Here is a 16828-nt window from a genome sequence, read left to right on the forward strand (position 1 = left end):
ATATGCCGGATTATTCGAGAAACGAAATTGTTGATATTCTGTTGTCTCTCGGGGCATGTTAAGGCCGATATCGTGCTGCGGCAAAGTATTACCGCCAAAATTACCCAGGGAAGCTTCACTACCCAAACCACGTGAAAATCGGAATCATCGAGCAAAGAGAGAGACGTCGACCACGAATACGCAGAAATCGTCGTCGCATTATGATGCCGAACAACGATGATCCACGAATTCTCGTTGTTTTAGCAATGGTTGATTTGGATCATCATATCTCGTTGCGCGAAATTCAGAGACGTACTGGAATCCCAAGATTCCAGTACGCCGCTAGATTTTTGCGCCTGTACAGATTTCATCCGTATCACATAACTTTGACTCAAGCTTTGATGCCAGATGATCTCCGCCGCAGACTCGAATTCTGCAATTGGGCACAAGCAAGGATTCGTGAAGATCCTGAATTTTTCAGATACGTCATGTTTTCGGACGAAGCTACATTTCATGGTAATGGGCAACTCAATCGCCATAATAGTCATTATTGGTCTATCCAGAACCCTCATTGGGTACGTCATGTTGATAATTAGCATAGATGGAGCCTCGTAGGTTGGTGCGGTATAATAAATGGTTATCTGATAAGACCTTATTTTTTCGATGGGAATGTCAACGGTGCAGTATATCTTGATTTCCTGCAGAATGAATTACCAGAACTATTGGAAGATGTGGACTTGGAAACCAGAAGACGATTATGGCTTTAACAGGATGGTGCACCGTGTCATCGCTCACTAATGGTTCGTTACTTCTTGAACCAACGATACCGAAGACGATGGATAGGCATTGGTAGTGACATTACTGAGTGGTGTCCAAGATCACCAGATCTGACAAGTCCAGATTTCTTTTTATGGGACTATTTGAAAAATGTTGTTTATGCACAGCAACCAACAACACGGCAAGATATGATGCAACGCATCATGCAAGCTTGCAGAGCTATTCCGCGTCACGTTTTGATGTCCACAGTTGAAAATTTTGAACGTAGAATTCAACACTGCATAAATTTGAACGGGGGAATTTTTGAACATCTTATGAGATAAATGTTTGTGTTACAATCTTGATCATAACTTGAAATCTGTAGTCAACGTCTTGTCTTGATCGGCTGAGCATTCCCACCTTGCCTTCATTGGCTGGGTAATCAATACCTTGCCTTCACTGGTTGGGTAATCAATACCTTATTAACCTCGTCCTTGCCCCAGTGGGATGGGGGGGGGGTGAACCGCTCCCCCAACATAATACTTTATCTAAACGTAGAATTTCCCGTTCTCTTCGAATCCGGGATAAAAAATGGGGGTCATTATTCAAAATATCTCTTGGTTATTGGGTTATTGGGGTTATCAAGTTATTGGGTATTGGAGTTATTGCGTTATTACAATTAACCTTACCCTTGCCTGATCATCCCTGTGCATAGATGAAGAAAATCATAAATTTGACCCCTACATGACCTTAGGCGAGGGGGGCAGGGGTTAACCGCACCCCACACATAATACGTTATCTGAACGTAGAATTTTTCGCTCTTTCCGAATCCGGGATCAAAAATATAGGTTCCTATTCAAAAAATAACTTTGAAAATGAATCTCAAGGTCAAATCGGATTTCACAGAAAGGTTGCCCCCATTGTCCCAAACAACTGTTGTCTGAACAATTTTTTTGTACAACGCCAACCATCGAAAATTTCGGGGTGGTTCCGTTAAAATAGGACATCCTGTATATTTGACATAAGGCAGGGGCGCGCCTGCCTTATGATGGGACACCCTGTATAGCTAGCACATATACTCACTGCGAACTGTACAAGACTCGGCCCGCAGTTGCTCGAATAGTAGAGCACCGGCCTGTGGACCCAGAGAACGCGGTTTCGATTCCTCGATGCGTCCGTTCCTTTTTTATAAATTATTAGCTCAATTACTAGCTGAAAACTAGCTTTTCTACCTGTTTACGTGGAAAAGCATTCTTACTATTTTCGTTATTTAATTGCGCAATGAAAATAATAATTAAATTCAAATTGCTTATAAATTAATTCTACTCATCAAAAACTACCAGAACGGAAGCACTAGAGTCTGTAGTCCTTAGAAACAAACCTATCCTGAAACATACATATATGCTTAAGCATAGTACCTAGTTCCTAGTGTCAAATCTGTCCTGAAACATACATATATGCTCAAGCATAGGGCAATTGACCCTAGAATCTAGGGAGAAATCTGTCCTGAAATATACATTGCTTATCTACTTCCTTAGAAAAATAATGGAGCTATTCATATATATATATAAAGCACGGGTGCTGTCGAGCTATCTGTGACACGGAGCGGATTACTTCTTGTCACCTCATCTACAAAATACTGTTAAGACCTTTGTTCTTTCCTCACATATCGAAAGGGAATCCCGTTGTCAGGTTAGCAAAACTAGCTTATTCGTTGCGAGACTAGAAACCACATGTCGCGATCGAGTACCCTTTTCTCCGTCGCACACACACGCGCGCATACAACGATATAGACATGCATGTCGGTCATTGCAGATTCATGGTTCAGTGTATGCTTGCTAAACCGACTGATACGCGCGACTATTAACGATTCTCCTTACAATATTAATAAAATAAAGATTAAATTAACTTACCTATCATTGCATTATTTCCTCCTAATTCTAATATAGTCTTTCCAAATCGTTCCTGTACGACATGTGCTACTCGCTTTCCAATTGTAGAGCTTCCAGTAAATGATATAAGTGGTAATCTAAAATAAAAATTATGTAAATTGAGATTTTGATTTACTACTTTTAAATGAATTTATAAAAATTCCAATTGTTGATTATAGTTTTGGTTATTCGGTCAACTTGAATTAATCCTTATACAGTGCCGGCCATTAATTATGAACTGGTAGTTAATCTTTTGCTCCGCAAGATGGTTCATAAGGAACCTCTAGTGAGTTCTGAGATCAGTTCTGGGTGAATTTGTGACGTCAGAGAAGATTTGATTCTAGTTGCTACTTGCAAATTCAAAATATAAAACAAGTATTATCAACAATCGTGTTGTGAATTAACAAGAAGCAAGACTCGACCTATCGTTGCTGTACATGAGCGAGATAGGAGACGAAGCGAAATATTTACTTTTAATATTTGTAAATCTATGAAGTCACAACTGTTTACCATGGATTCATCGATTTGAGCGAAAAAGAAGCCAGTCACACAAAAATCCAATGATGAGGAGAAAATTAGAAAATGCAGGCCGAACCCTGAATATTCGCAAATCATCTTACTACAGTATTGAAGCCTCACCAAAAAATAATCACCGAAGAAGAAGAAGAACTCTTACTAGAAGGCTCTGACGTCTAAGACTAATCAAATCGATTAAAATAAAGGAAGTATTACAATTCATTAATAATATTAAGATTAGAAAAGCTCCCGGATCTGGTGATATCACAAGAAAAATGATCAAAATGTTACCGACAATTGCAATACGATACCTAACAATTGTTTTCAATGCATGCTTGTGTCTCTGCAAATTTACTTTCTAGTGGAAAGTAGTAGAGATTACTTTAATACCTAATCTCAGTAAAGAACCAGAACGAGTAATGTCATATAAAGCAATTAGTCTTTCATCGTCAATTTCTAAAATCTTTGAAAAACTAATTCTAACTAAAATTAACCTAATAATACTCAATAAAAACCTTATTCCTGTCAATTAATTCGGTTTCAGATGTTTCCATTCCAAGATTGAGCAAGTAAATAGTATCTGTTGCAAGGAAAGCCATGGGAGATAAACAATATTACACTGGTATATTCCTGGATGCTGCTCAGGCTTTTAACAAGGTTTGTCATGAATTGCTACTGCACAAGCACAAAAGATTTTTTCCTCGACCCCACTACAAATTAGAGTCTTATCAAAACGTTAGTTAATAATAGCAGGAGTACCGCAGGGCAGTGTTCTAGGTCCAACGCTATATCTGTTATATACATCGGACCTACCGAAGTCTATTAATATATTGACAGCAATATATGCAGATGATCTAGCAATTTTAATAGTACATCCGGAGGCAACAATAGCAATAAAAACATTACAAAATTACATAAAAAATTCTTCTGGAGAAAAACATAAAAAAAACTTCTGGAGAATAATAGTAAATGAAACTAATCAATACCTACGATATTCACACTTCGAAAAGATACATGTCATCCTATTAGATTAAACGAGAAATATGTTCCTCAAAGCAATAAAGTAAAATATCTAGGTAGACTTGGTCTTTTTTGTTTCAGCGCCAAGGACGGGCCAGCGCAGTTGAGTGCAAGAAAAAGTTGAGGAGGGCGGAGAGATAGTGAGAAAAAGAAAGAGAGAGAGAGAGTACTAGGCCCAAGCAGGGATAGGCAGGCGCGCAACGCGTGACCGATAAGCGGCGCGTCACGTGCCGCCTAACTAATAGGTCTAGGTAAGGAGAGGAGCGAGCGCCGCTGAGCGGCTGCAAGACGAGCGCAAGAATAAGTGCGTGTAGGAGTCGAAGCCTAGTCCTACTAGAGTGCAGGAGTCCAAGCCCAGTCCTGCTAGAGTGTAGAGAGTGCAGTTTGGGATAGCTGGAAGGAAGGTCAACCCTACCGGCAACAGCTTTGTCTGCGACCGCAGCCAGCCCCACCTGCAAGGAGAGTCAACGTCGCCTGCGGATACCTGGTCAGCGATAGCAGCCAGCAGCTAGCAACGATCTGACCAGCGACGACGACCGGTACTTCCTGCGGCAGCACATCGCTCAGGATCCACGACGTTGCTAGGAGCGGTGAATAAAGGTCAAGCCTTCTTTTCTTCTTTCTCTCTACACTCTCTCTCTGGTGATGCGACGACCGGTGCGCGTTGAATAGGATAGCCAGGCATCTACGTGCCGGCTATCTACAGGTCCGCGTTTAAGTTTAATTTGTAGTAGTGTAAGTTGCGACCGGCGAATTGTCCAGGCGCCCACGTGCCGAGCAGTTTATCCAGTATAGGTTCGCATAGTTTAAGTAAGTTTGTAATAGGTTAAGTGCGCGATTAGGTATTAAGACGAAATGCAAAATATTCATTTGTGAATACTATGAGTAATTTACTATTCTATTATGTAGTTGGTTAGTTAGTAATTAGACTATGTTATGCGCGCGTATGTTTAGTTTAAACAATGATTAATAATAATAGGTTGAAGTGAGATTTGATTTCTGTCTTTATGTAATTTATTTATCAACCACTCCTCGTTCTTCTCCCTCAATTGTCATGAGCGAAAGTGCCTCACTTACCCCGCAAAGAATTGGTAACAAAGGAGAGAGTTTTGTTACATACTAAATGTAAACAGTTGGGTCTAAAATTAAGGAAAATTTACCGGCTTATCGAAATAAAAATGGAGCTGTCAATTAAAAACAAACTACTGCTATATAAAGCTGTACTTAAATTAGTCTATACATATGGCATTCAACTATGAGGTGCTGCTTCTAACTCAAATATCAAAATACTGGAAAGATTTCAATCGAAAGTCCTGTGCAATATAGTACGAGCTCCATGGTTCGTACTGAATAAAATTATCCGAAATATTTTACAAATACCTACAGTTAAAGAAAAATATGAAAAATTCTTCGCAAAATATAATTCTAGACTTCAAAACCACCCAAATAAACTTAATTAATATTGTAAAACGAAGAGAGTATACTTACTGAAGTATACTGCTGTTTATACGTATATATATATAATAACAACAACATTTGCTTATTGTCTCTATATGTGAGACAGATTGTAAATAAAATAGCTGTACGTTTCCTCTTCTTATCAGCGAGAGATTGGAAGATGTGTTCTCAGTTTATAGAGTTAAACGCGTTCTTAAAATCTAGTGCAATTAGTCCAAAACCCTCATTAATTCGATAGTTCGTATAAGGCCTTTGTAATCCTTTTCTGTACCTCATTAAGGCATGGTGACTGGACAAATGGTGACTGGCAAAACTCGAATTAATTTGGACATGTTCGCTCGTTACATCTTCTTGAGTATCAAGACTAGTTTCTACTTCTTCCATCTAGTCAGAAAGGTTTCTTCGACTAAACCTTTATTAAAGACATCCAAAATCAGTAGAATCAGAGGAATATTTTGCACCACTAGTCTTAAAACCTCGTTAGGAATACCAGCGATTTCTAGGCTTTTTCAATAGTTAGTCTACTTACTACCATCTTGAGCTCCTGCAAGATGAAGAATTTTCCTGCTGAGATGTTTGCATCACTTGAGAAGCGAGTTCGGAATTGGCCAATTAGAAATAGGAATTTTCCGATCTTCCGTAGGTAAGGCTAATCACTCGGTACGTTCGTCCCGTATATTTTGTGTAGTTTGCCCATCACATTCTTGTAAGAAAATCCTTAAGGTCCTCGATTTATTAATTTAATGAGATCCTTACAATTTTTATTTTTACTTAGCTCATCTACTATCCACAAGGTTCTTCTAGCATTTCTATAGGCCTCCTATGCTTTGATATATCCGGTGCCATTTATTACACTCCCTTCGTAATCCTGCCAGTTCCTCATTTTACCAATAAGCCACTTCCCTGTAATAGTTTAGTGGCCTACGTATCAACGATGCATGGTATACTTTTGTTGTGATCTGATTATTAAGTTCTGCTGCTTCTTTTACGATCTATTTTTGGAAAGAACCAGCCCCTCAATTCAAGTATTTCTTTCTTGTATTTTGACTTTCTGCGATATTTGACGATATGTACTGGTGATCGTTAAGAAATTCATTCCTCTTACAATTAGTAATATTACTTACGAGGGAACATTCCCAACCGTCCGTCTTCAATTTTGTTGCGATTGAGATCTGTTATACTTTATAAAAAAATAAGTCACGTATTTTTTTTATCGGAGGAAAAAGCTGTCTAGGGGATGAAAACCACCCTCAAAAGTAACCCCTAAAAACAGTTAAATTGCAGTAACTTCAATTATAATGAATTTTTTTTGATGAAACAAAATGGAAAATATTTCTTACTTAAAAAAACAAAGTCGTATAGTTTTGGACTCGGGGGGGTTACAACTCCTAGTATGTACAGGGAAAGAACTTCATTTTTGAGTGGATTTTTCGTGTACAAAATCACAAAATTATCATAAAAAAATTGAAAAATAAATTTTCATCTAGGAAATGATAAAATAAAATTGACGTGTTTTGACGTCTTTTCATTTTTATGTATTTCAAGGGTGAACCATCCCTAAACCTTGTGACGGGCGAATCGATCGTTGAATTCGATCGCCCGGTTCGCCCTCTCTCTCTTCCGCGTGCCTTCCCCTGAGCCGCTGCCACATCGGTCTTGGTTGAGTAAAACCGAGTATCGACGCACGATGTGGCTTTGTTGCAGGTCTGATTCCTGATCGGCGGAGATGCCTGGCGTTAGGGGGATAGACGTGAGCGGGGAGCAGAGGAGGAGAGAGAGAAATAGTGTCGCCGGCATGAGCCGCACATGTGTGCGTAGCCGGCGGCGCTCGGCCGTTTTTGAGTGCCTATAGGGAGGGGCGCGTAAGAAATCGCGGAATTCGCGAGATACGTTGTAAGGTGACGTTCTGTTTCCTGTGCGTTAATTCGAACGGAACGAACTTAGCCCGGACTCGGCCGACGCGCACGTCAACGCCGAATGTATATTATTGTAGCAATAAAGAGTAAAATAGTTGAATTGATGAGTTTATTCTGTTTAAACCTGTCTCTCTTGTAATTGATTAAATTGCGACTATCGATATTACCGGACGACATAGCCCTCGTTAAATTTTCGCGACGAAGCGAATGTGCCTTCCGAGCCTTTCCCCTTAAATAATTTGTGACGCAACGTTGTTCGGACTTAAATTATTAACGTACGTGTTACATGGCATCCCATGTGGGGAACTCGCGGAAATCGGGATTGAGATGATCGCGAGAAAGAGAGACAGGACGCGAAATTATAAAATAGAAAAGTAATTCACGTAGACAAAAGAATTTGAAAAAGTCGGTTGAGGCCGAGAGGGGAGGTGATCGAACGATCGGCCGAGCTGCGTAGAGTCGCGGCTTGACCGGTGTTTGTTTACATTCCTCATCTCGGGTTCACAGAGAGCGCCGATCGAGAGAGAGATACGAGGCCGAAATTGTAGCATGGTTGTGTTGCCGTCGCTATACTCAGGCACGGGCGAGTGAGTCATCGACCTAACGTGTCGAAGGCCACTATTCACTATACCCATGGTATACGGCCAGTAAAAGGACGGCTAGACGAGTCCATTTAAGAAGCGGGTATTGTCAGTGTAGTTAGTTAAATACTTAAACGGTATGGCCATTGGGAACTAATCTGTTTTGATCAGCGGATTATAAAGGTGCGCCCTTGCCTGGGAGCCGCGACGAGAGAGAGAGTAGTTGGTATTTGTGTTTTATTTTGAGATTAAGGACGCAGAGCAGTGCGTATAATTCGCACTGCCTGAAAGTTTATTTTATATTATTGATTAAGTAACGGACAAACGAAAGAAAGCGAATGCGTAGAAGTCGCATCCGCCGTTGATGAGAATTGGCCGGACAATAATGTAGGGCAAGTTAGTGTTGGTCGTTAGTGTTTTTTTTTTTAGTTTGTTTAATTTCGTTTTATAATTGGACGGTTGCGCGACGCGGTCGGCGGTTGTGCCCACATCGCGAGCGTGATAGTAGATCGAGCGTTCGGGCGGTGTGAGAAGCAGGGGGCTTGTCAGGATGCCGCCAAGCGGGACGGCGGGCGCGATTATGCGCGAAATATTAAAGGATAGGTCGGTGCGGGCTCTTAAGCGGCGAATCAACGAAACGCCGCCCGCGGAGTTGCTGGGTCTCCTTAAGAGCTATGGCCTTAGCGTGACGGGTAGCTTCGGGGAACTTCAGGAGCGCATGCTGCGCTACATGATCTCGCGTGAACGGCCGGAGCTTAATCCGCCCCTGAGTCCGGGTGACTTTGAGTCGGGCGTTATGCCGGGCCCGCCGGAGGCCATTCTGCGGGAGGAATCGCGTGAGGTCAACAGGGACCTGCAGCCCGATAGAGGCGAGGGGAGTAATGGACGTCTGGAAGGCCGGATCGAGCCTGCGTTAATGCGCAGGCGAGAGAGCTTGGCATCCTCGGACGAGCGGCCGCCGCCGGTAGCGGTGCAGACAAGTGGGCCGGAGCATAGGAGCGAGGACGGGCAGGATAGCGCCCGAATTGCGTCACAGGATGGGACGACGGCTCCCGCCGATGCGAGGAGAGAGTTGGCATCTCACGGAGAGGTGGCGTTCCCGGGTGCCGCGGGGGGGCCGAGCGTTTTCGGACAGGCGTGGAACATCGTCGCAAGCCTACCTGGCTTAGTTATGAGGAGGGAAGTACGTGCAGCATTATCGGAAAGCGCGAATAATTTATATCGCGTAGAAGAGGCCGCGTTGGGGATGCAGGCGGGTAGGCGGGATGCGCTGCGCGCCGGGGACGTGACGACGACTCGGACGCCACGTAGACGGGCGCGAGAGGGGGGACGATCTCGCTCTGCGTCGCGCCGGCGGAGAGAAAGTAGCTCGCGTGAGCCGGTTTCGGAGGACGAATTTTTCTCCGAAGTGGAAAGCGACGCCACCGAGGAGAGAGAATTGGGGTCGTTCGACCGGAGAACGAGCACCCCGGCACTGCCACGCGAAGTTGGAGAGGCCATGAAGAATTGGGAAGATTTAGTTAGTAAACTGTTGAAGGGCGGCGCGTGAGAGAATTACGCTGTGAAAACCGAGGGAACATCGCCGCGGGCCAGGCCACGGTTTGCCGACCTGGGGGAATTTAGGGACAAGTACAGGCCGAGGTGCCCATCGGCAAGCGACTGGGAGGATAGTTGGAGCGAGTCCCCGAGTTCGGATGAGGACGGGCCGGATGAGGCGGGGTTGGTCAGTCGCAGACCGAAGCGCCGGAGTACTTGCAGGCGCTCAGGTCTGCGTCAGCCCCGACGTTATAAGCCGGTGGACGCGGTGAAGGCCTTTCGCTCTTGGTCGCTGAAGTTTTCGGGCGACGGGGGAGCGGATGTGGACGGTTTCGTAAGTGATATTAGGAAATGCCAGGATTTTTACAGGTTGAGGGATGAGGAAGTACTCCGGGCGGTAGGCATAATATTAACGGGGACGGCGGCGCTCTGGTACCGTAATAATGAATATACGTGGCGAACTCTTGGGGAGTTTCTCACCGATTTAAAGGAGGAATTCGGAAGGCATTATAAGCGAAAGGATTTATACCAGGAGTTACGGTTAAGGACACAGGCAGAGGGAGAGACGCTGGGTGATTACCTGACCGCCTTCCAATGTATCGTTCGCCGTTTTGATAGGCCTCCGTCGGAGAGAAGGCAGGTGGCGATTTGCAAAGAAGGCTTGCATCCCACCTTCGCGAGGTACCTGTACGGGAAGTCGTTTGCTACGCTCAAGGAACTGAAGAGGGTGGGCTGTGAATTTGAGCGTCAGCGGGCAAGGGAGAAGAGGTGGCGGCCACCTCCAGCGGCCGACAGCATGCTGGTTCAGGACGCGGCGTATCGAAGCTCAGCGGGACCAGCAAGAAAGGTGGCAAGGACCGCGGTGTTAGAGGCGGAAAAGGGCGCCGAGGTGACGCCGGAGGACGGATCGGGTGCGCGACGTTCTAAGAGGCGGTCAAAAGGAAAGAGTAGTGACGCATCCAAGAGCGAGGTACTCACGGCTGCAGCGCAGCCCGGCGAGGGTGGCGGGCCGACCTCGGGTTCCGGAGCCGGCGGGGGAATCAGTGCGAATAAGTCCGCACCCTCGGCCGTTCCGGCGGACCCAGGTGCGGCGTGGACACAGACCTCGGTTCCACCAAGTTCAGTTCCCCAGCAGAGGGGCGCGCAGCGAGGCGGTGATGGCGCTGGCGTGAGTTCGCGCGCGTTCGGAGGTAATTGTTTCACGTGTGGAGGCAGGGGACATAGGAGCTCGCAGTGTCCGAATCGCGTTAATCGCGAGGGAAGTAGGCCGCCCCCCACCTGTTATCAGTGTAGGCAGGCCGGACACTTTGCTAATGCGTGTCCGGGGGCCGCGGTTAGCTGCCAGGTTTGCGGGACCGCGGGGGTGGTCTTCCAGAACTGCCCCATGTGTGCGGATGGTCTGGTGCAACAGGGAAACTCGCAGGCGGGGGCCGAAACTCGCTCGTCGACCCCTGCTTGAGTCTGCTCGGGCGAGCGCGGTTGGCGCTTGAGTTGCGCCGGAACAGGGTGGCTCGCGCAATGAGAACCGGTAACGGGAAAATCAATGGGAGTGAGGAGGTCGGGCCCGGGGAGGCTGCGTTGTTATTCGCAGCCGAGGCGCCGGACCAGAATAAGAATAGCGCGATTGAGGGAACGGCGCGCGGAGTTGGAGGCGCATACCCGGAAATAGCTAAGAGTAGGTCAGAGGAATTTTGGAATAGTCTGTCGCGCCGTTATGAGCGGTTGAACGTGTCGGATCTCGGGGATGTCCAGTTCGGGAAGGCGATAGGAAGCGAAAGAAGGGAAGATCGCACTGCCGAAAAAGGGAAGTTCGGAGTAGTGGGAGAGCGATCCGATCGAGCGCAGGTTGAGCACGTGGCTGAGGAGCCACCACGACGCTCCCCGCTGCTCTCGGATGCGCCAAAAGTAAGAGAGCGATCCGAACGAGCGCAGGTTGAGCCCGTGGCCGAGGAGTCACCACGACGCCCCCCGCTGCTCTCGGATGCGCTAAAGATGAGTGAGCGATCCGAGCGAGCGCGGGTTGAGCGCGTGGCCGACGAGTCGCCGCGCCCTGGGGCCCTCGGGTGCGCCTCAGGTGAGAGAGGGGTCCGATGGAGCACGAGTTTGGCGCGGGGAAATGGAACCACCACGAGCCTCGCCAAGGCTCTCGGACACCGGTGAACGGTACAGTGGAGTGATGCGACAGGGATCGGTGGGCGAGGATCCGGCGAGCCGTGCGAGGGTGGCGGAGACGCCTTCCGTGGTAGCGGAGGGAAGAGCCGAGCCAGGCTCGGATAATCGGTTAGCGAGCCCGCGTGAAGATGATGACGTGGCCTAGGTGGCCGTAGTAGAGAATAGATTTTTTCTATCTATCAAAATAAATGGGAAAAATTATCTTGCGTTGTTGGATTCAGGTGCGCAGGTTACGGTGGTGAGCCCAGGATTGGCGAATAGGTTTAGGTCACGGTTGAGGCCGCCAACGATATTTGTAAGAGGAGTGTCGGGTGAGGAACCGGACCCGTTGGGCGATCTGAAATTGTACCTTGAGATAGGGGGAAAGAGCGGGACGCTGATCGCGTGTGCCGTGGCGCAGTGTGTGCATGACCTGATCTTAGGCGCGGATTTTTGGAATGCGTGGATGCAGGATATCAGCATCGAGAGACGGGAATGGCGACCGAGAGGCTCGCGAGAATGGATTCCCTTCGCGAATAATGAGGACGGGACGGCGCACGTATTCGCTGAGTGTGCGGGACTAGTGAGCTACGTGAGCGCGCAACGTGAGCGGGTGTTGGCGTTGGTGCACCGCATCGTACCGGAACCCGGAATTGCTCCGGCTGTGACGAATTTGATTAAACACGTAATAGATGTGGGGGATGCGACACCGATCAAAACGCCTATACGCCGGATGTCGCCGCCGATCTTAAAGTTTACCCAGGAGGAGACGACAAGAATGTGGCATGCAGGGGTAATCCGGCCGTCAGATAGTCAGTGGAGTAGCGCACCGGTCGTGGTGAAAAAGGCAGACGGGACGTATCGATTTTGTCTGGACTTCCGTCCGGTGAATAAAGTGACAAAGATCGATGCGTACCCGATGCCCAGTCTCGACTCGATTCTGGATCGGTTGCGTGGCGCCGTATTTTTGTCGAAGGTTGATCTTAGGTCGGCGTTTTGGCAGATCCCTTTGGACGAAAACAGTAAACAATTTACGGCATTTGCGGTTCCCGGGTTGGGGCTGTGGGAGTTCGGAAGAATGCCCTTCGGCCTGGTAAACGCGCCCGCGACGTTCATGCGCTTCATGGACGCTCTATTCGGACCGGAGTTCCCGCATAACGTGTTCTGGTATATGGATGACTTATTGGTGGTGAGCGCGAATTTCGAGGACCACATGCAGTGGTTAGAAAGAGTACTGCGGCGTTTAGTTGAGGTAGGGTTGGAGATCAACCTCGAGAAGTCGGACTTCTTTTGTACGCAGGTGACCTATCTTGGCTATAGGTTGGACGGTGAGGGCCTGCGCCCGGACCCGGATCGGATTCAGCCGATTATGGACTACCCGGCGCCTCGTTCGATAGAGCAGCTTCGTAGATTCCTGGGTATGGTAGGTTGGTACGCGCCATTTATCGAAAACAAGAGCGATATAAAGGTACCGCTCACGAAGTTATTGAGGAAAGACCAGTCGTGGGTTTGGGCCGAGGAGCAACAGGAAGCCTTTGAGCGACTGAAAAGAGCGCTCACTGAGGCTCCTGTGCTGGCGAGACCGGACTTTGAGCGGACGTTTTATCTGCATTGTGATGGTTCGTCATACGCGATGGGAGCGTGTTTAGTGCAGATTTTTGACGATGGGGAACACCCGATTTGCTATGCGAGTCGTATGTTAAACGCGCATGAGAAACGATATACGGTGAGCGAGATTGAATTTTTGGCGGTTCGATTCGCAGTTCAGAAGTTTAGGCCGTATATCGAGGGATTTCACTTCGTAGTAGTGACGGATCACAGCGCGTTGACGAGGCTTTTAAGCAAGCGAGATTTGACCGGCCGACTCGAGCGTTGGGTGCTGGATTTTCAACAGCTCGATTGCGAGATAGTGCATACGAAGGGTGCTTTACACCATGTCCCGGATGCACTCTCGCGCGAGTTTGAGGACGAAGCAGAGGTCGGCGAATTTACGACAATCAAGGACTCTTGGTACCAGCGAAGATGCCAAGAAGTCCAGGAGCGGCCGGAGAAATATAAAAATTGGAAGGTAGAGGACGGCCTGTTGTATCGCTATATGACGGACTATCTGCTTGATCCAGTTACCAATCGTGAGGAGTGCTGGCGAATGGTTGTTCCACTCGAGTATCGGGAAAGGGTTTTGCAGGACGCCCATTGAGCGCGTTCGGCCGGACATTTTGGACAGGACAAGACGTGCGATCGGGTCATAAGGGAATATTATTGGCCAGAGGTGCGATATGACGTGCGGACGTTCGTAAATCAGTGTCAGGTTTGCCAAAAATATAAGGTCGAGCAGAAAGTACCGAAGGGGTTGATGGGAAGGCGAATGATTGAGCGCCCGTGGGTGGTGGTTGCGACGGACGTGATAGAGTTGCCACGAAGTAAAAATCGATTTCGGTACATGGTAGTATTCCAGGACCTCTTTACTAAATGGGTCGAGCTCAAACCATTGAGCTCCGCGGACGGAAAGTCGCTCTCGCACGCGTTTGAGGAAATGATCCTGTTCCGATGGGAAACGCCCGAGTATTTGGTTAGTGATAACGCGAAAGCTTATCAGAGCAAGGCGTTTCAGGATACGCTCCGAGAATACGGCGTTGAGCATGTGTTCTGTCCCCCTTACCATCAGCAGAGTGACTCAGTAGAGAGAGTTAACCGGACGCTGAAGACGATGATAGCTATGTTCGTGGACAACGATCACCGGACTTGGGACCGCTACCTACACGAATTCAGGCACGCGATTAACACCGTGACCCAGTCTTCTACGAGGGTTACGCCGGCGTTCCTGAACTTCGGGCGTAATCCTCGGCCGGTGAAAAGTTTAAGGAGGGAAATAGAGCGGCGTTCTCCCGTGATCAGGATCAAACCCGAAATTTGGCAGGACCGATTAGAAAGGCTCAATGCTTTGCGAGACTTGGTGGGACGTCATATCGAGAAAGCGCAGGAAAGACAGAAGAGAGAGTATGACAAGAGGCGAAAGGACGTAGTATTTAGCGTAGGCGATTTAGTTTGGCGGAGGAATTACTCGTTGTCGTGTGCTGCGACGGGCAGGAACGCGAAACTGGACCCCAAATACACCGGACCGTATAAAATAGTAAAGAAAGTCTCGAACGTGATATACGAGTTGGAGACTGACAATAACTATCGGATCCCGACGGTCCACGTGAAGGACTTGAAGCGTTACGTTCCGCCGCGCGGTGTGGGCAACGAACGGCGGCCGACCGCCGTCGGGTAATGAAGCGGACGGGCTAGATTGTATTTTCGTTTTCTTCTCTTAATTGTTTTTTTTTATTACTGATTTTGACGGAAGGACCAAATAACTAATAAGCCTTAAATTTACAGATGGAGGATGAAATTACGACGTTGGCCGCTCTGACAGCCGAAATAGGCGTCAGGAGCGAGCCTTCTCCAGGACGAAACAGGACGGCGGACCCAGAACCCGAGAAAACGGAGGCAAGCGTGGCCGAGCCCTCGTCACCTTTGGCTCGGCCCGAGCAGTCGCTTGCCGGCTCCACGGATGGTGATGGAGAAGAAGTGCTCCCGGATCCGTGCGGCTTGGAGTGCACGACCGGAGAGGCGGCTCCCGGGACTCCGAAAACCCGGGGTACGCGAGTGCTGAGGCGAGCCGTGGCCATGGTCGCTGAGCTTTCGGCCTATCGCGTCCTGAGCGTCGGCCCGGGGTTTCCTGAAGAGAAACCGGGCACCGAGGGAGGAGAAGCGGCTGGCCTGATTGTGGACAGCAACGCAGCAGAAATGGAGCTGGAGGGCGAGACGCCTGTGCGTGAATTCGCACGTCCGTCGAACCCCGGGGGCTCTGCGGACCTGCCCGGCATACCATCGGCAGCAGCAGCGGACCGGCCCCAGGACTTGGGCTTTACCAACGGGCGGCTGCAGTTGGCGGGGGAGCCGGTTCCGGGAATTGCGGCGAGCTCGGCAGCGGCGACGGCGGTGGTGCGGTCGGAGAGGCACATCCACGAGCCTATGGAGTGGGTGCCTATGCACCAGCAGCGGCTGGACCCGAGATTCAGTTTCCGCCGGCAGGGACCGCCGTCGAGCATCCCGCCTGCCGGATACCTGGAAGACGAGCGGAAGAGGACCGCGGAGGAGCAGCGGGGCGGCGGCAAGAAGAAAAAGAAGAAGAACAAGGGCCCGGATTTCTCGGCGAGCAATTGGGTCTCGCCTCTGACTGAGGCCAGCGCGGAGGAACCGGAGCGGCCGTTAACCAGCAGCCTGGAGGCTCAAATCGGCCACCGTCGCACCGAGGACGCTGGACCGGGAAATGAGTGCGTAAATTCGCACCGTTTCCATGGCGAGGCGTCCGCGGAGGCGATAGCATTGGGGAGGCGTCCACGCAGACTGGAGATAGGACGAGCCCGTGGGCTGCACTGCCCCCGTCGCTCCAGGGAGGCACGTGTTTCACCTCCGCGTTCCGTTGGGTGGCCGCGGTGACCGTGATGAAAGGGTCTTCGCGAGGTCTGCCCTGGAGCCTCGCGAATCGGCCGGTCGGGTGTCGGTGGCCGAGCCGCCGTGTCTGGTGTTCCGGGCTGGGCGGTGGATCCGGGAGACGGACGGGGCCCAGCCGGTTTTGGGTTTCTTCCCCCATCACCGCCAACTGATGTGGGAGATTCCTGAAGGGAGGTCGTCTCCGCCGGCGACTCCGTGCTTGCCTGCTGCTGTCCGACCCGAGCCACGGCGAGGCGAGGAGGACGGGCCGATTGCGTCGAGTGAGGGCTCGCGGCCTCCGTTGCGGGACGCCTTTCCCGTCGGGACTCCAGCTGTAGGAGCCGGGGAAGAGGACGTGGTGATGGGCCGATTGACGGGCACCTTTCTGGCCGGCCTGAACTCGGTGCCGTTCGACCGGGAATAGGACGTGCGGCCGTTCACCTGCTTCAATTGCAGGACTGAGGAACATCGCCGCTCGAGATGCCCGGAGCCGCCGAAACCGCGA

At 49.1% G+C, this 16828-nt stretch overlaps 1 protein-coding gene across 1 annotated transcript in view; it reads right to left on the bottom strand.

Moving 5' to 3' along the window:
• LOC131668442 (putative aldehyde dehydrogenase family 7 member A1 homolog) overlaps positions 1–16828 on the bottom strand; it is a 787423-nt gene that overhangs the window by 333764 nt on the left and 436831 nt on the right. Inside the window, exon 5 of the mRNA XM_058942621.1 lies at positions 2649–2764. Coding sequence (XP_058798604.1) covers positions 2649–2764 — 116 coding nt within the window. The remainder of the gene's footprint in view (positions 1–2648; positions 2765–16828) is intronic.

This window comes from Phymastichus coffea, unplaced genomic scaffold (genome assembly GCF_024137745.1).
Source record: "Phymastichus coffea isolate CEN01 unplaced genomic scaffold, Cenicafe_Pcof_1.1 PCOF00006, whole genome shotgun sequence".
NCBI lineage: Eukaryota > Metazoa > Arthropoda > Insecta > Hymenoptera > Eulophidae > Phymastichus > Phymastichus coffea.